This window comes from Zonotrichia leucophrys, chromosome 1, assembly GCF_028769735.1.
Source record: "Zonotrichia leucophrys gambelii isolate GWCS_2022_RI chromosome 1, RI_Zleu_2.0, whole genome shotgun sequence".
In the NCBI taxonomy this organism is placed as follows: domain Eukaryota; kingdom Metazoa; phylum Chordata; class Aves; order Passeriformes; family Passerellidae; genus Zonotrichia; species Zonotrichia leucophrys.
In genome coordinates this window covers 71,599,430-71,618,912 of record NC_088169.1, presented here as the reverse complement: position 1 = coordinate 71,618,912, position 19,483 = coordinate 71,599,430, and the positions used below count along the sequence as shown (strand labels likewise).

The 19,483-nt window shown below is 36.6% G+C and overlaps 1 protein-coding gene across 3 annotated transcripts in view; it reads right to left on the bottom strand.

Annotated features, from left to right (window-relative positions):
- Positions 1-1,170: 1,170 nt before the first annotated feature.
- SACS (sacsin molecular chaperone) overlaps positions 1,171-19,483 on the bottom strand; it is a 57,648-nt gene continuing 39,335 nt past the window's right edge. For 2 of the 3 annotated variants that reach the window (XM_064717307.1, XM_064717304.1), the window contains one exon: positions 1,171-16,917. In XM_064717307.1, coding sequence (XP_064573377.1) covers positions 5,357-16,917 — 11,561 coding nt within the window. In that variant the 3' untranslated portion in view covers positions 1,171-5,356. Of the gene's footprint in view, positions 16,918-18,293; positions 18,311-19,483 lie in introns of those variants that run through there. The other variant, XM_064717316.1, reaches the window with a different exon arrangement.

Below are 19,483 nucleotides of genomic sequence, written 5' to 3'. Positions count from 1 at the left end.
TTATCTTCATAACTGTATCTCTTGACTATATCTGTCTTTAAGGCTAAGCCCTCAGCTGAGGTACACTTTAACAGAAACCTGTCTTCAGTATTCCTTTAAAGTCAATTTAGATGGTTCCAGCTCCATGCACAAGCTTTTACAAACCAAAACACAAGCAGACTTCATTGGATAGAAAGTTTGAGTACTAAAATAAAGGTCAGCAAATGCTCTTGCATGTGCCGGATACCTAAAAACTGCTGCTACGAGTAAATTGGAGAACTGTAATGTCACCAGTCTCTTACAGGTGTAGTATTAACAGCAAAACTGGGACTTGAGTCCTTAGAAATTTCAGCCATTGTTCTGACATCAAGGAACATATGCCCGTTTCCATGGAGTATCAAACAAATAATTCACTAATATAACACCTAAATGTTAGCCAGATACTGCAAAATAGTTAAAATCTCCTTGTTCTGCTGGCAGTAGAAGCGCAGCACTTCAAGTTATACATTTTAAGCTTTTGTTATGGAGGCACATTTTCAAATGTGATTTGCCAATTAATTCACAGCAAGGGACTGAACTGAGGCTTTCCAGGCAAGAATAACCTGATCCCTAAAGAGCTAGGAAAATCAGGGTGCAGTCCCCTGGCTGGTAACACTATTAAGCAGGATGGCACTTCATTTAGACACTGCAATAACTACCACCTTTCATGTGGAGATAAATCTTCTGGACTTGCTTCATTTCACAGGTGGAGTCTAAGTAGTACCAAAACCTAAAGAGGTCTGCTGTACCCTTAGCCCTACCATCACACAAATCACCAGTGTGATCCTTTTCATTGCTTAAATTTGATTCTTCTTTTCATTATGCTACAACACTGACATCAGAAGTATTGTTCCAGTAAGTTGTGCACATAAAGCATAGGTGGCAACATCTTGTCACAGACTATTTTTTTTCTTTTAGGTGTGGTTAGTAGAGAAACAAAATTTATGCTAACATTACCAGAGTATTATCAGCTGATGCTACAATCTGAATTGCTGTTAATCTCAACATAGGTCATACATCACTATTTCTGATAATTCTATGTGGATGTCTATTTCCCCTTCTTTAATACTTCAAAATTACTGTTTCTATTTGAATCAAACTACCGTAATTAGTTAGAGTAACAGAAAATTATGGCACAGGGAAGTGAGAGTATGCAGTTCTCTAGTTTATTTCCAAAAGCATTATCCAAATGCAGAAGAGAAAAAAATCACTTCTAGCATAGTGAACTGATTTGTTTGCATATTTACTCCCTCAAAAAGAATAATTTACAGCTGTTCTTGCAACTGGTTGCAATTGTTACACAGTGGAAAAATGATAGAAAAACTTCAGTGGTGATTGCGCAAACACGAGCTTTTTTTTTTTCCATTTCACAGTCCTTTAGTATTTGCAGTTGTCTATCTTTATATAGCTTTATGCAAAAGGAAATTGCGAGAATTGGAAACCAAGTTCTTAAATAAACTTTATACATTTTGAACAATCTGCTTCTGCTTTTGTATTCAAATGAAACATAGCTTAAATGAATGTTTTCATTTTTAAAACAAAACTGTTTTTACAAGACTAAGAATGTGAAATGCACTTTATTTAAAAATATGAACACAATTCTTGGTCCCAGCTAAAAATGTACTTAGCAGAATTTAGGAAATGCTTTACAATTAGGTTTCATTGGACATCTAGAATTCATTTGTCTTAATCAGTAGTGGGTGAAAGTAAACAAAGAAATTACTGCAGTGCTACTGAATTAATCATCCAGAAAACAAACCAAAGATAAACAGTTTTGATGAAAATTCATTGACAAAACTCTTCATGTGACAAAAAAAAAAGTGTGTCTTCTTCAAATGAAAACATTTATTTTGGCTGCCAGGTTTAGTTATTTTTGAGCTGTTCGTTCTGCCTTTGTTCCCCAGGACCAATCCAGCCTTTCTCAAAGAGTTTAGATCCAGCAACAGAAAATCTCAAAGGTGGTACTACATTCCCCTACTTCAATTGGAGAAATTACAATACATTTAATTATAGCCTTGTTGAAAGCAACCCAAGTATACCAGTTCCAAGTGAATGCAATCCTTATAGTAATTTTTAAACCCTATTTCACAAATCATTACAGTAACTTTACTGATAATGATTAGAGTACAAATACTGTAAAACTACATTTTTTACAAAATTTATTCTTTTTATTCATTCATTTATTCTTCTGGTAGTCAGCTACACAAAAATCTGTGTCCTTAACAAAAAACAACAACAAAAACAAAACAGAAAAAAAACACAAAAAAACAAGAGGTATTTTTTCTTGTCACTAATTGTTGAGGCAAGTGTCCTGTGCTTTTTAGAATAGCTGTGTAACACTTCACTGTTTGAGAGGAAAGCTTTTAAAGCACAAGATAGTAACAAGCCTATCAAGGCTTATTCCAACTGCAGTTCCTTAGATTTAAGCTGCTCTGTATGTAGTTGAATCAGCTTCCTAGACCACTGACTTTTTGTTAAACTCCTCAACTGTAATTTTGGGAGACAAAAACTGAAGCTGCTTTTCCTAGATAAACTGCTGGTATCTGTGGAAGGCAGGAGATCTGAATGAAAAGGTATTTTCTCCAGTGAGAACTCATTTAATGTGCAGAATTACTTGCTAAATGTATTTTTGTGGAACCTACATGCTAACATTTACTTCTACAGACCTTTACTACAGAATCATCACATCCTAACTGTTCTAAGCCTCCATACCCGACTTAGACACATTGTCAAGTCTCCCAGCTGAGCCAAAAGGAAGAATCATTTAAGCATTCGTTTTTCTTTTTAATCAGGAATTAAATGGCATTTACAAAATCATGTTCTGTCAAAATATGGTTTCATGGTCTTGCAAAGCCTCTTTATTTATGTTAGCTGTTACAGTGAGTTAAGCAAATAAGAAACTAAAAGACTTCCTACTGAGACAACTCGCTTGTCCCTTTGCAGACATCTGTAAATTTTATTGTTAGTTTCAATTCAGGAATAAGAGAATTAATTCATTTTTCTGTGTCATTCCAGTTTTCTTTCTCAACTTGGCTCAGAGTTTAAAATTATTTCAGACTATTAGCTTCCTAAGAACTAGGACCATTTTCTTTCTCAGTGTCAGCACTCAACAGAATATACAAAATAACCAAAATTAAAGTTAGAATAGTTTAGTGATTCTGCACAGCCATTTTAACAGTTCGTAATACTAATACTGGTAAGGCAACATAAGTTGCTTATAAAACACAGTTATACACTTAGAGGATTTTCTTCTTCAAGAGCTTACGTAAAAACAGGGGTGTTCATGGTGCTCCTGTCACTGTTTTGCATGCTTCTATGAGACCTTATGTTTTAGCTCCATTTAAAATGAAAAGCATGAGAACGGTTTCCTTTTCAAGTATTTTAGTCTTCAATCTTACCCTGAAGACTATTCATCTGACTTAATGCACAAAGCAAGAACCACAAAGGAATCTATTTAAAAAACACAGGGAATTAACTAAACTGATTTATTTCATGGCACACCAGGATTTGTGTTTCACTCACAGACTATTTATTGCAAAAAAAAAACCCCAGCAAATGTACAATTTGTTTGAGAAAACTGCAAACATTTGTCATTGAAAAAAAAAAAAAAAGGCAAGTTTCCTTTTCAGTAGTATTTCAATATTTGTACAATTATTTAGAATTAATCAAAAAAAGATTGTGTATTTACCTATATAAAAGCTTCAAATAATAGGTAAAGTTAGCTTACATTATAAAATCAAAACACGTCGGACTGAAATATATGTTTGCATTTTTCTTTATTAAATTTATGGCACTTAATTTAATAGCAGAAATAATAATAATAGGGCTCCACAATCAGAAGCAGTATTGTCTTCCAACTGTCACATTTCTTCAAGAACAAAGCCTTTCTAATTTACTCAAAACTGAGGCAGACGTTATTGTGATTTTTTGTTTTTGTATTACAACACTATCACAGCTATATCAGCTGTATCAGCAAGCTTACTGTTGTTTATTTTCCTTTGTATTCTGTAGGTTAAATTGCAGTTTCACTGTGCTGTCAATTAGACAAGTGTAACAGCACGCCACTGGAAAATGTTTGACATTTATGTTTAATGTGGCTGATCCAGCAAAAAAAAATCCTTTCATTTAGCATTATCCTTCCATTTTTTATTTTTAAAACTTTTTTTACAAAAAGCTAATGTTGAACATACTGCATGACATTACCAAAAGTATTACAAACTGTAAAAGAAAAAGTGTGAACTAATAATCAGATTTCTCAAGGGCTGTAGTGAATAACAAAATAAAACCAGCATTACATTGCAGCACCTTTAAACATGTAACAAAAAACAGTGCTCTGTGTACACCAAAAAATGAGTTTCTGAATTGTACTATTATCAATGTTTGTGGAAAAATATATATATATATGTACACACACAAAGGCACACACAGAGGGGAAAAAAAAGGAACTCAAGCATTTAGGCATCTGAAAACTGAGTTTTGGTGTTCCAAAAAAAACCCATAAAACACCGTATAATAATGTTCACAGATTTTATATCATCTACATGCTTATTCATTAAACAAAAGATGACAGGCTCTAAAAAAAGTAAATTAAATACTTAATTATTTTATAATAAAGTAAATGCAATCAATGCATGACATGATGTGGCATGTTAAATCAAGTATCATTATTCAACATTAAAATAAACTGTACCAATTTACATGTACTAAACTATCCTTTAAATGTTTACAGTGTGATGCTGCAGCAAATTTATAATCAGATCCAGCTGATAAGAGTATTACTATGAGTGACATGAATGTCCACAGAACGCAAAAGAATACAGATATGCTTTGGAGTAATATCTCCAAAGTTATTTTAACTTCCACCCCCTTTCCCATTTCATTGTATGTCCAGTCTTAAGATTAGTACATTGAAAACTGACATTATCCTTTCAGAAACATTACATTAAATGAAATAAATCTAATAAGGAGTTATAATTACAGGCTTTATCTAACAGAAAGCTAAGCTTTGGTTATATAAAGTGCAGTTCAATAATATGCCAATTAATCACAATGTTGTGCATACATCTAATTTTTGCAGCTCAATTTCCTTGCAAATTCTAAAAAATATTCAGGTTTTACAGTTTGCTTAACAGCAGGCTCAGTTAGGAAAAAAAATCCCATTTAAGTAAATTTCAGTTCTAGGTACCTCGGTACAATCCACCTTTGTGCATGACACTTCTAAACTGCTTGGCACCATGCAACCTCTTGGATGTTCCATAATCTGCACAATTGCATTTGTATACCACCACTTGAAACACCTAATTCTTGATAAAACAGTTCCCTAACCTCTTCAAATAATTTATATTTTTTGTTGTATGAAGTTTTCAAGTTTTATTATGATGCAAGCAGTACATTCCATCACTCTCATAGCAACTTCTGAAGTAAACCTATCATTGGGAATCTGTGGAAAAGGAAGTAAGTCAGGATACCTCGTTTTTAAGCTATCTACTCCATAAGCCTCCAATGTCTGAACGTCATTTGAAAGTCCTTCAAGTTGCTGACTGTACTCCTCTATTTTTTGTGCGAGGGCTGCTGGTTTTATGTCTTTGTCTGACTTGCCCTTCACAGCGTAGTCAGCTGCAATCAAGGCCAGTTTAGTAGAAAGGTAGCACTTGAAGCACACCCATTCATTGGCATTTTTATGAAGGTCGTTTCGTGCGGCTGAGAAGTTGGCTCGGGCCTGCCTAAGCCATCGACGCGCCTCCACAGGATTGCCAACGGACCTGAACGTAGGGGGAACAAAAAAGCGCTGGGAGTAGGAGGGCCCTGTGGAGGAGGGACACTTTTCTTTGTACTGCTGCCTTTCAGATTTGTGGCTTGTTGCTTCCTGATTCCATGAAGTGTAAAATCTCTGAAATGAAAATTTATCTGACTGAAATCGAGAAGCAGAAGATGAAAATGGTCTCCTTGAGGCTCTGTCCATATTTTGATCCATAAAGGCCTGTTTTTCCATCCTGTTAATCTCATTCTGCAAATGTTTGAAAACCTCATTAGCTATATCAAGATTCTCTGCATTTTTATCTGGGTGCCATTTAAGATACAGCCTCCTAATAATCTTTTTTCTTTCTGATTCTGGAAGCTTCCAAGCCTGTTCAATCACAGATGTCACTTCTCTTAATATTTCTGGCAACGAGTTTGACTTTATCTTTTTTGGAGAGTGGTGTTTTGAGGACATTGTTTTGTGGCCCTCTCTACCAGTGAAGATAGGTGGAATTGCCCTTGGTCCATGTGCTGGAAATTCTGTAGGACTGGTTGGGGTAGAAGGTGTGCTATCCCTGCCTTGAGAGCTTTCCTCTGGTCTGGAAAATTTGTACAAGTCAAGAGAGCTCACTATTTTATATTCACTATATCCAATATCAATCTGGTAAATCTTCCCTAGAAAACTGGGGCTTTCATCATCTTCTCTTTCTACTTCTTGCACGATGATTGCATAGGTGTAAGTAGGCTGATATGATCCATATATATCACCACCTTCAGAATCAACAAGGTAACCAACATATTCACCAGGATAAAATACATTCATTGGATCCATTAGAAGTGTATAGTGAATTTCAGCTGGTATAGGAGTGCCAGGTGTTGGTAGTTCAAGTTTTGATGGCTCAGAAGAGTCATACTTCACTCCTAAGCTGTCAAGCTTCTCACTGATCCGATAAATATCGTTACAACCCAGCATGGCAATTAAATATGAGGTATCAGAAATCAGGTTGTCAGTTGCAGATTTTAAGGTCATGGCTAATGCTAAGAGGAAATTTATGTCCTTGCTGTCAGAATGCTGTATGTAAAGCAATATTACTGCATTCCCATATCTCTTCAAGAAAGCAAATGTTTCACTTTTGCTGTGAGGAATAGGAGCAAACCCTTTAACTCTTAATGTTGTTTGCAACTTCTCGAAACAGGAAACTTTCAAACCTTCTCGCAAAGCTTTGCAAAGTCTTATTGCTTTTTCTTCATTAGCCAGGAAAGCATTGTCATTTTCATGCTTCATAATCCTAATGAGTCCTGTGATGAACTGCTCTGAAGACAACAGTAACTGTAACCTTCCCTGCAAAGAACATAACGCTCCAAACTGACAAATTTTGGGAGACTCCTCATCTAACTGTTCTTCAAGTATACTGCTAAGTAAGCGAGGCCTCAGCTTCTGAGGGAATAACATTATCAATTTAGTGTGAAAGCCATGGTCTTTGCCTAAGTAACACTGGCTGAGATCAACAAGCATCTGCACACCAATGTTACCTTGGATTCTGCTTTTGTAGTGGGGTGCATCATCAAAAACTAAGATACTAGATTTTACCAACCTACCATCTTGACTGGGAAGGTAAAGGGCAAAATCTCTCATATTCTCAAGGTCATTTCTCACCTTTACAGAATCATTCTGAAGACTTTTGAACAGGCCTGAAACTACTCTTTTAACTGTGCGCATTTCATTGGGATCCAATTGCTTTCCTTCCGAGCTCTTATATATGCGACCTAAAACTTCAACATACTGCTTTGTTGAAATAATGTCTTCAGTGCCCAAATGTTTAAATAACTGATGGAAAGTACCAAGTTCTAAAGGAAGTTTGTAAAGATAAGGTTTAAAATCAGATTCATACTCAAGGTTTATCACCACTTCCTCAGGCTTAAGGAGCTTCCAACCTTCTTCCACCATTACAAAAGAAACTCCTCGAAGCTGAAAGCGGAATTCCCTCTTCTCTGTGCTGAGAAACTCATAAATGCTCCTTAGGACCTTGGCCCTAGTTTTCACCATGTCCTCATCCAAAGTTGTTATATTGCATATGTTCCTGCAGTTATTGATAACTTTGTCCAGAGGAGGGTCCAAATTAACATTCAGCATGGCTAAAACTTGCTCAAGCTGTTCTTGCGCACCAAGACTACTCCCCTCTTGCTCTTTGATGCTTAAAGGTGTTGCTTTCTCAGGAAGAATAGGACATGATGTCCACAGCAACTGCAACACATCCGTCTGCTTGAATTTAGGGTTCACCTGTGCCCCATTGAATCGTATAAGAGGAAGAGTTCCATTAACTTCTTGATACTGAGGATGAAATCTCACAAATTCTGCTGGAGCTCGCTCAGGGCACAGAAAAGGAATTAAAGACAATTCTTTAAGAAAATTTCCTGAAAAAAGGTCAGCTCTTTCTTGAAATATATGATGGAGGAGAACGTCAACAGTATTCTGTAGTGTTTCTTTAGACCAGTTTTCTGTATTTGCTCGCATGCTGATTTCCTTAGCAAACTGCAGTAACTGCTGCTGTGAAATGATGAATTTCAATCCGATATGTCGCAGAAAAGTTACCCATGATGGAAGGAACGCCACTTGATTTTTTGGTTTTGTAAGTTGCTCTAGCTTCTTAAAAAAATCTTGAGGTATAAAGAATTTTTCAGGCAGCATAACTTCAAAGACTTTTACAGTCCTGTCATAAAAGAACTTGGCAGGTTTTAACCTATTGCTTGCATCATGAATGATCAAAATGCTTTCAAGCTTTTCAAACAGCTGTTCTTTCATTTCTGAAGTTTCTTCAATGCTAGTTAGCCTATTCTTTAAGTAGATCAAATGTTCTAATTTTGCATCGTAAGACAGACTTTCAATTTTTGGCAAAAGATGTTTCAAGTACACTTCAAGATCATCCACAGAGACACAGCCAAGCATAGTATACAAATCTTTCAAATGAACCTTCTCCTCAAGAAAAGCTGATGAAGTTGACTGTGTCCATCTGTCTACTTCCACTGATGGGATGCTTTTTGTGAGGACATAGCACGTGCCATATTTTGCAATGCTGATGTATCGGCCACTGATTGATTTGTAACACGGAAGAGACTTTAAAATTTTAATGTCATCCTGAGATGTCAAATGACATAGGTTGCAATTGAAGTACATTAGGAGAGCCTCAAAGTCACTTTCTGCTAACTTTTCAGTCTTAAATGTTGATGTTTGTACCATATATTGTATGGCTTTCAGAACGCTGGAGGGATTATCTATGTTTGCTGTACGCCCCGACAACAAAGGCACTAAAGCACTGTCTTTGGAGCAGATTTTGTTCAATGCCAGCTGAATGCAGCCCGTTTTCATTAAAGCATGGAAGACTTTATCACTCTGAGCATTTGGAAAGACAGCTATGTGCATGATGCTGAGTGGCAGCAAGACATCACACTCTGGCACAACCAGATGATTGGCTGAGACAGTAAACTTTACACCTGGGAGCAACGTCCAGTCCTTCAAAGTGTCAACAACACCATCAAATTTTGCTTGTGTATCTTCTTGCTCTTCCTTAATATTTAGAGATTCACTGATAAAATGCCAAGCACTTTTAAGCCAAGATTCACTTGCAAAGTTTTCCTTCCATTTCATACAATTTTTAGTTTTATACTCTCTAGGCAGCACAGATGATAACAATTCAGCAAAACTTTTGATATCAAAGACTTTTGCTACTTCACTGCTGAGCAGAATATTGTTGTATCTCAAATACAATGTGTTCATAAAGAGATCCTTCCGTGATGGAATCAATTCATGGTATGTTGTCAAGAACTTTGGTCGCTTTGAATCAAAAACTTGCAAAACATTGTCAAGAGTAATGAGGAGTGGCAAACCCTCAATTTGGATTTCATTTTCTTCTGCATCTTTGAAACAGTAGTCAACCAGGAGTTTGAGGCTATGGAACAGCTTCAAATTTGTCTGCTGAAGACGACAGGGTAACTTTCCAATGTGGCAGTTAGAGTCTGGAAAAGAAAATGTCATCAAAAACAATCGGACATCAGCAGGTGTCACATAGGTGACAGGAATATCTGCATCTACCAAACAGTGGTAGAGATTTGCAGTCTCATCACAGTTGTATACCAAATTAAATCCAATTTCTAAGAGTAAATGCTTTAGTCTGTAAACATTTTCAGCCACTGTCTTCCGTGTTGTGATGTTGTATTCTGTGTTTTTGAGGTGCTGCAATTCATCTTGTAGCAAATTGTCAAAGAATGGTCTGCCTTTGTTCACAGTAGACATGTTAACCCATGTGATGATAACAGCAGAATGCAAATCAGAACCATCAACATTTGGAGCTCTCATAACAGGTAAAAGACGCTTCAAATCTTCATAAATGCAACTGTAAACTGCTTTCACTAAGCAATACCAGTCTGGTTGAATATCAAGTCTATTAACTGGAAAAAAGGATAAAAACTTTTTTAAAGTGTCTTTCACAGCATGAATAGGTGTGTTTTGCAGCACTGATACTGTAGGATCAGTGCCTGGAAAATACCTCTTCTTCAGCTGAATCAGCAGTTCAACATAGGCTGGTGCTATCAGCGCTGTCATTAGACTACTATTCCAGTCACTTCTTACTCCAACACCGTTATCATCACGCCACAGATTTCTTCTGGCAGAGTCTAGAGCAAAGTGTCCATTCACATGGAAAGGTAATCCAGTTTCTAATGATAAAGGTAAGAAACAGAATGCTCTGTGGGGTTTTTTGTAATTGTGAGTAATGCAAGCTGCTACTCCACCACGAGGGAAAAGAGTAATGTCCTCATTCTTGTGGGCTGAGACCACACTTTTGGATACCTTTTCCATGGCAGAAAAGCCTGACCTGTTACAAATTAACCAAGTGGTGAGATTTCCTTCAGAGTCTTCAGTATCCATTGTGTAAGTAATCTGCTGTACAGGTATTTCACTTAGCTGCTTCTTTTTAGTTACACTGTCGATCACAGATGCATGGAATTGCTTTCGTTTCAGTCTGTCTCCATCAGTGATTTTGCCTTGTACAGAATACAGGACATTCAGTGCTCCTGTTGTTTTTTCTATCTCACAAATAGAAATTTTTTCCATATGGTTCAAAAACATTAGGAGTTCTGCTCCATCTGTACGCAGCTTATCCAAAAGATTTTGGACCATTCTATCTGAGCATGGAACTGATGAAATTTCTGACACTTTCGCCATTTCTCCATTTCGAAGAGGAAACCTAAACATCGTACAATTGTCCAGTTTAAAGTGATTTCCTAAGTACAGATCCAGTACATCTGAGAACTGTGTTCTGAAATCTGCATCTAGATCTCTAAACATGCGGCCAGGACTTGTTGATGTTGAACCTGGTGCATATCTCGCATGAGGGTCAAAGATGCAAAGTATATCATTGCCAGACAGGAAAGAAGGGCAATCCGTAATGTGATAAACAGAATTGAAACCTATGCCATATTGTCCAGTTTTACAGGGATTCCCTACTTTTGTACCTTTTCCAAGGTTCTGGATTCCCCGAATATCATCTTCTGTAAAAGGCTGATTGTTGTAAACACACAGTGCTGGTCCTTGAAGTGGTGCCCATTTCTCATCAAATATTCTATCGGCTGGATGCTGTCTAGGATCAAACACAAAACAGATCTCTGTGGCTTTTGCATCATCTGCATTCTGAAGAAGCTCTTTCAGCATTTCTTTTTCTGAAGGGTAAGCATTCAGAATGCTTTTAATTCTACTAGTCAATTTTTCTTTCTGGCCAAATTCTGTTCCAAGGGTAGTAAAGCAGATATTTGATGCATATCTTTCTAAAGCTTTATGGCGTTTTGGTATTGCTCCAAGCTTCACTGCAACTTCTCTTGGAATATCGCCATGACAATATTTAACAGTTGTGTCTTTAACTTTTATCCACGGACAGTCATTGTAACACAAAGATTTTGCAGGCAGAAGTGCAAGACGAGTATCTGGCAACAATATCTCACCATACTTTTTCTCACAAAATTCCTGCTTCTTCTCCCTAATGAGGCCCCATATTCCTTCACTAATTATTCTCCTGCAGAGCTGAAAGCTGTCTTCTGTTAGTTGTTTGGTCCCTCTCTCCTGATTTATTGATTCCAGAACTGCAGCAAAGTCTTCAACTGTGAAAGCCTGTCTTACACCCACACTTTCAAACAGCTCACGGAAACTATTTTTGTATTTGTTAGGCAATTGATAGAGATAGGGTGCTGCCTCAAAATTCAAATGAAAAGACACTTTTGATGGATCAGCATACACATTCTCAACCAAAATAAAACTACAGTTTGTTAGCTGCTCAATTATCGTGGCTTTTGTTGATTCACTCTCTAACATCGCTTCATGCAGGTATTTGTAACAAGCATTAGTGATGTTTTCTTGATACAATGTGATTCCATCAAATGACTTTGCAACTTCTTCCAACTGATTTATGACTAAATTAACAGCTGGTTTCTTAAGTAAACCCAAAAATTCTTTGACAGCTAATGACAAAGTACCACAACCTTTAAAAGAGTGAGAATTTTCATTAAGAATTGGTTGTATGAGGCAAACTATATCTTGATGATCAGCAGTAAAAAGATCATTTGCTGAAAACATCTCTTCAGGCTGAAAATCACTGCCTTTCCAGTGCAGTGAGAAGCCTGCTGGTTTGCTAAGGAAAGGAAGGAAAGGAATGTTTTGACATTTTGCAGCAAATTCTTTAGCTCGAGGATCTCTAGATTTTAATTTTTCATCAATAAGACTCAATATAATGCTGCTCCTGAGACAAGCTGAGGCATGATCAGTCTTGTTAATTTCAGCTACTGACTCTGCACGTTCTATCAGATCTTCCCATAAGATATCATCTTTAGCCATTCCCAACTGCACAAGTTTAACCAAAATAACAGGGTTAAAATAATCCTGAGTGGTACCATAAGGAAATCTTCCATCCTCAGCATCATACAACTTTGCAACTCTTCCTTCAGGATGGATCAGTCTTGATGGTGTAACTAATGAATGTCCCTCCAATGAACAGGGAATACATGGAGTAGCACGAAGAATTCCTGAGAACTCCTCAAGTTTTTCATTGAGAACATAACGCATCAGAGGATCACGTAGCTCTGGATCAATCTCCTGAATGTTAGGGAAAAATACCTCAGAAAAGAACTGTTTCTCAGAGAAAGTATTCTCCAATAATATGTATTTGCATCCCGCTTCTTCAAATCCTGTCTTTACCCAGGATGGAAGATCTACAGCACACAGATTTTTGGAGCCAGTTTTTTTAAGGTACTTCAGAAAGATCTTGAAGGCTGATGGCCCAACGTCTGGCCGTTTCAGTATGGAGTCATCTAAAAACCTTACATTCTTCATGGAAACCCAAGACGAACCATCAGAAAACACTTTGATCCCTTCTTTGCTTTTCATATGAGCTATGTCCTCATAGAACCCTTGACAAATAACAGAAAAATCGTCGTGAACTGAATCAGGATCTGGCCACACTGCACAGTAACTGTAGTCAACTAGCTCACCATTGATTGCCATGTCACGTAAAACACAAAGAGCTTCTATGTAGGCTTTTACAATAACATGCCTCATGAATACCGTATTCCATCTTCCTTTTGTGTCTGTTTTCCAGATCTCTTTCCGATTTGAAGTAACTGCAAAGCAGCCATTTATGTGGAGAGGTAAGCCTGTTTTTATTCGCAGAGGTAAATAGCAGAATACTTCACCTATGTTGTTGCAATTAGGTTTCACAATCCATTTTTGATCCTTGGTTTCAGACAGCAACACTCCTACACCACCACAGGGAACTAGGCCTAGTCTTCGTCCACTTTCATGCAAAGAAAATTTCAAAGCATCTCCAACATCCATGCAAGAACATATAAGCCATGTTGTTGAATCTACTGTTTTCTGTGGCAATTCATCACCTGATCTTTTTGTCTGTCCTGATTTAGCCATTTCAAAGAAAGTAGCTGGATCTTCTTCAGTACCTCTGAAAAGTGGAGACTGTAAATCAGCAATCCGCCTGAACACATGGTGAAATTCCTCTACCACTATCTGCAGGATACATGATGACTTTGGTGTTTCAGTGGGAAGCTTTTTAGTACTGCTGCTGCACACCTTCATGAGTTTAGCTGCTTCCTTTAAAACACTTACATTTGGTGCACTCAAGGCTTTGGAAGCACACAGATTTTTTCTGATAGTAACAACATCTTGTGCCACGCCGGGATCATCTGCTTCAATTTTCAAGTATTTCAAAACCATTGAATTTACACTCTGAGCAAATATTATCAGTCTGTGACCGCAAACGCTAAATTCATCCACAAGAGAGTAAATGTCTGCTGTATTGTAGGATGCACTGCTGACTTCACTCACTTTAGCTTCCTGTTGAGTCCTAAAGGACAGCCTGAACAGTGTTCCTTTGTAGCTATAGGGAGATTCTACTGTCAGTGGTAGCTGGCAACCAAAAACTCCTATAAATGGCTTAAATTGATTTGGAAATTTTCGCAGTCTCTTCTGTTGCTTACTCCAGTTGATTTTGATGCCAGGGTTAGATTTATCTCTGATATGCTTACTTATGTGGTTGACATTTGGATCAAACATAATCATGAATTCCCGGCTCAAAATAATAGGAACATCAGTGATATGATAAACAGAATTGAATCCCAGTCCAAATTTTCCTACTTTGTCAACTTCACTCCTTTTTAGAGACTCTCCTAATCGAGTTATATTTAGGAAATCAGAGTCAGAAAACTCAGAGTTATTAAATGACCACAAAGCTGGACCATGACATGCTGCCATTCCTGGATCCAAAAGGTTCTCTCTTATATCCATATTTCTTCTCATGTCAATCAGGAAATTACATTCCGTTGCATTAGCATCGTCAGCATTTTGAAGAAGCTCCTTAAAGATATCTGAAATGGAAGGGTATTCTTCCAATATGTTTTTAATTCTCACAGTCAGAGGTTCTCTTTGTCCAGATTGCTCAAACCCCATATTTTCTGGATTAATCAATCTTGTGCTAAGGCATGGGACATTTAACCACTCAGCGGTTTTCATTGGTATGTCTTCGTGCACCAAAATTATGGGTTCAACAGAATCCTCAAGAAGATCGTTTAAGTCATCAACTTTGATGTCACAGTAACAGCACTCATGAATTGGCTTCATTGCAAGTTTGTAAGGAAGTTTGCCACTGTACAGGGGCATGGGCGTATGCAGACTCGCGGGGATCTGGTTGCTGTACAGCCATCTTATGATGCTCAACATAATGTGAAGGCTTTGCTTACTCTCTTGTTCCGAGAGAGACTGCTCACTCTTCAGATATATTTTCTGAATGACCATAGAAACATGGTCTGGCGTTAACTCCTCAATTGAACCACAACATTTAAACAACTGGTGAAACTTCGCCATAGTTTTTGGAACATAATGTAGATAAGGCTGGAGATCAAGATCAGGAACTGATTTTATAACTGCTTGTGTGAGGGAACAAAATGTTTTACCTGTCCAAACCCAGGGAAATTTCAGGGCTTTAAAAGCTTCTTTTCCTTCTTCTAGATGATCATGCATAAATCCATAAATCTCAAGCAAGATATGCTGAAATTGATAGTAGTCCTCATCACTGAAGGTTTTAGAACTATGCCAATCAACTACCACCTTGAAATGTTTCAAGACTGCTTTTATGCTGGGCTTGGTGGGGATGCCAAGTGCTTTCTCTATATCCAACAGTACATTTTCCACAAGAGGAACTGAGGAACCAACTAAAATTGCATGTGATATATCACACATTTCTGGTGGTGAGCACAGATTACAGTGATCTCCTTTCCAAACCAAGGACCCTGGATAATTTGGAGGCCTTTCCTTACTTGCAGGAATCCATTTTATCTTTTTCATTGCAGCTTTTGTTTCAGATGATTGAAGCAGCATATGGTTTTTGTTCAAAATGGTTAAGAGAGTTCTAGCTTTTCTTAACAGCAAATCATGGTTGGTGTTAGAGTCAGCATGCAAACTTTCAATTTTTTTTGCCACTCTTAAGATATCATTTTCATCAAGATTGCCTTCATTTTTTAAGCCTATTTGTCTCAGTGAATGAAGAATATCTGAGGATGTAAAAATAACAGGGGGAAAGCAACTTTCCTCCTCAGCATAAAACAAATGTTGCAGAAGTTCTACCTCAGGATCAAAGAGTTCGTTTGCTGACATTATCTTTTCCGGTGAGATCCGAATAAACTTAAGTGGTGTCAGCCAATCTATCACATCTGTATTCTCATTTTTCAGAAAAGTCAAATTTTCAAGAACCCATTGCATGATCTGTGCTGTTTCATCATATGAATAAAAATCACTTCTTATGTCTTCTATAATAAACTTCAAGCAGTCTGTGCTCTTTAGCTGTTCTGTTTTCAGCAAATTAGCTAAGCGAATAGTTGCTTCATCACTGCTGTCAATTATTGGAACAGAAAACCTTAGACCAGGAGGAATTTTGGCAGTGTGGTGTAAAACCTTACTACCTTTTAGCCCAGTAAAAACAGGGACACTTTCATCAGATGGTTTTTCAATTTTTTTAAATATTAGCAATTCCTGAATAATTCTCTTCTCTTTTTCATTTGCATCTGTTAAACTAGCTAAGAATGCCCTAAGAGCATCTTTATGTGTCGGTGGGAATGACGCAACCTGATTGCATAGTTTCTGTAAGGACATTTTTTCCATTATTTGTAAAACAGCACTTGGCAATGGTGGATGCACATACTTTTTTATAAGCGGATGTTGGATAGAAATATCCAGTTTCTTAAGTACAACTCCACCAATTTTCTGAATAATATCAGCTAAATATTCTGGGAGCTGAGTGTCAGATTCGTCTTCCAGAATGATGGGTGATGGATTCCTAAGTCTAACCAGTTCCACTGATGTTTGACTTTCCTCCAGCAGTGTCTTGGGGATAAGTGGCATTTCATCAAACACACTCAAGTCATCAGAAAAATGTATGTATAGATTCTTCCAGACCATCTTCAGCCAGGAAACTGATGGGTGCTTTTTTTCTTCCAAGCCTGGATACCACTGTACAACCACATCTCTCCCAGGCCACACACTGTTCATAATTTCTTTAATGAGCCGGGCAAACCTTTCTGGGTTCAGGAGCTGCAGCTGAGTGCATGGCCTCCCTGAAATTACAGCAAAAGGGAAAAGCTGTGAAAATTACGGAGCAGAGTTACTTAGCAAATGGCTTCAGGAACAGAGAAAAAAGAAAACAAGGAAAAAAAAGTCTAATCTGTACCCTGTATTTTGTAGAAAAAAAAGGTTTGTTAATTAGGACTGCAGATACCAGCTTCCTTTACTTTCAGGAGTTAATTAAAAGAAAATACATTCCATATTAGTATGAAAATATAAACAATTTGAAAATTATCAGTATGTTATTATATTTGTTAGTTTAACACAAACATTCTCAGGCATATGTAGCAACTAGAGATTTAGAACTGAACTACAAACTTTTTTTTTTAGTTAATTCTTTACCCAACTTATTTGCCTAGTGGTAAATAAAAATCTAATCCTTTTTTTGTCTATAACTGGAAATGTTAAATAGATTTGAAAGATTATTTATTAGATATAGAAAAGTGGTTCAGGTGCAGCTACTCTTACAACTAAAACTGACTATAAATTAGACTCAGGTAGGAATTGCTGAAACTTAGTCTATATGTTTTTATTCTTATTACTGACGTTCTGACTAAAATAAATATGACTTTACACTCATGTCTTAATTGTCATTAGGAAAGTTTATACTTAAAAACTACAGAACTTCTGGGAGTAAAACAGCACAAAATAAAAAAATACCACTACCTCCCAACACATCAGAAATGATGACAGAAGTGAAATGATGACAGAAGTGAAATAATGACAGAAGTGAAAGCAAGACATCTATCTGAATTTCAGATTTTTCATCACACATCTAGTTAACATTACTATCTTCTTGAAGGCAACAGTCCAAATAAAGATTGAGAGCAGTTATAGACCTCCTTCAGAAAAAAATCTTTTTTCTTTCACTTAATGCCCACAGAGCTACAGAATGATAGCTCTATTGAACACAAAAATTGGTAAACACATCAGCTCTGTAAAAGTGAGGAAAACTTGCAGAAAGGGCCCATGGAAGATAAGAATCTACTTAAAAGCTCAACTCAAACCCCATTGTTTTAATCTGAGAAGTTAAAAATACGGGGTTTAAAACTATACAGGTAATCCTCCTCTTTCTAGGAAGACTAGAAATCTTCCTGCATGTAAAATTATGAAATATATATAAACAAACCAACAAAGGTATTGATAACTTTCATGTAACATAATCACAAGGTTTTCTTCATCAATATGCATTTTCCCCTCAACTGTATTTTGAAATATTTTTCTAATTATGTTAGGTTGTTACGTCTTGGCAGCACTATTCGGCAAGTTTTTTACAAGAAAGCTGGGGCAATGAGAAAAGCTAATCACCAAATTCACACAAATATCAAGCTTCAGTCCAAACCAGTACATCTGCAATTCATAACCATACCTGAAAATCCCCAGAGAAGCTGTTGGGCTAGAATATAATCAAATCCATTTTTAGAAAACATCCTGTGAACTACATATTAAGACACTAAGTATAGAAACAGTTACTAACTAAACAATACAGTTCACATTTTAGGAGAGTAAAAGTCAGATCTGTTTGCCTTTGAACAACACCATAAAAACAACTGCATCCCATCTCAAAGAAATATTATAAAAAGTTTCTATTTCTACAATTGTAGCAGGAATCTCTCTGATGTAATTTCTACAGCCATATAAATAAAATTTTTGACAGATCAAGATTTCTAAACCTGTCAAAACCCCCTCTAATACTTATTATTTATAGTTACATACAAATTTTATGGTAGTGCAGTTGTACAATTATGCAGAACCATTGAGTGAATAATAATTTAGGAGAAGGGAGAATGAAAAGTAGGACACCTGAATATTGTAAAGGATTATCTAATAGTATTTAATAATTCTGAGAACATTTAGAAGAATATTTGCCATATTTATTTACAAAAATATATTTTCTAATGAATGGAAGGCATACTACCAAGAACAAGGAAAAACATCCCTAGAAAAAGATCATCCAAATTGACAGAATAAAAGAGAGACTTAAATGCAATAAAAAGCAAGACTTAAATGTGACCCAGAATTTCCCCCAGTAACTAAAAGGAGTAGAAATACTTCATTGCAGTTCTGAGACCAAGTCTGCAAGGGAAAGAATGTCCTAGAACTCAGCAAGGGACTAGTTTAATAACATACAGGGTTTTTTCTGTTTCTGTCACCTCTGTGTTTTCTGTTTAGGATGTATTCAAACACACACTGTATTTTGTTTTGGTTGTTTTGCTCCATTTTTTTAATTTAAGCCTGCTTTTAGACTCCTTTGTGACATTCACTCAGAGGAAATTGTCTAGGAAAGTACATTTCAAAAATCAGCTCAAGGTTTCATCACACAGAACAGGTATTTTTCAATACTAACATTGCTGTCTTACATGAAACCTTCATCCATTTAACTCACTGTGGTTGTCTGGATACCTATATATATATCCATTCCTTAAAAGGTACTATAAACAGTAGCTCCTTTTGGTTCTATACTAGATCACAAACATTCCCTGTACTTTACATCCTGTTTAAAAATAGCACAAAGGGAAATTAACAGTAGAGAAAAAAAATTAAGCATATTCTTGTGCA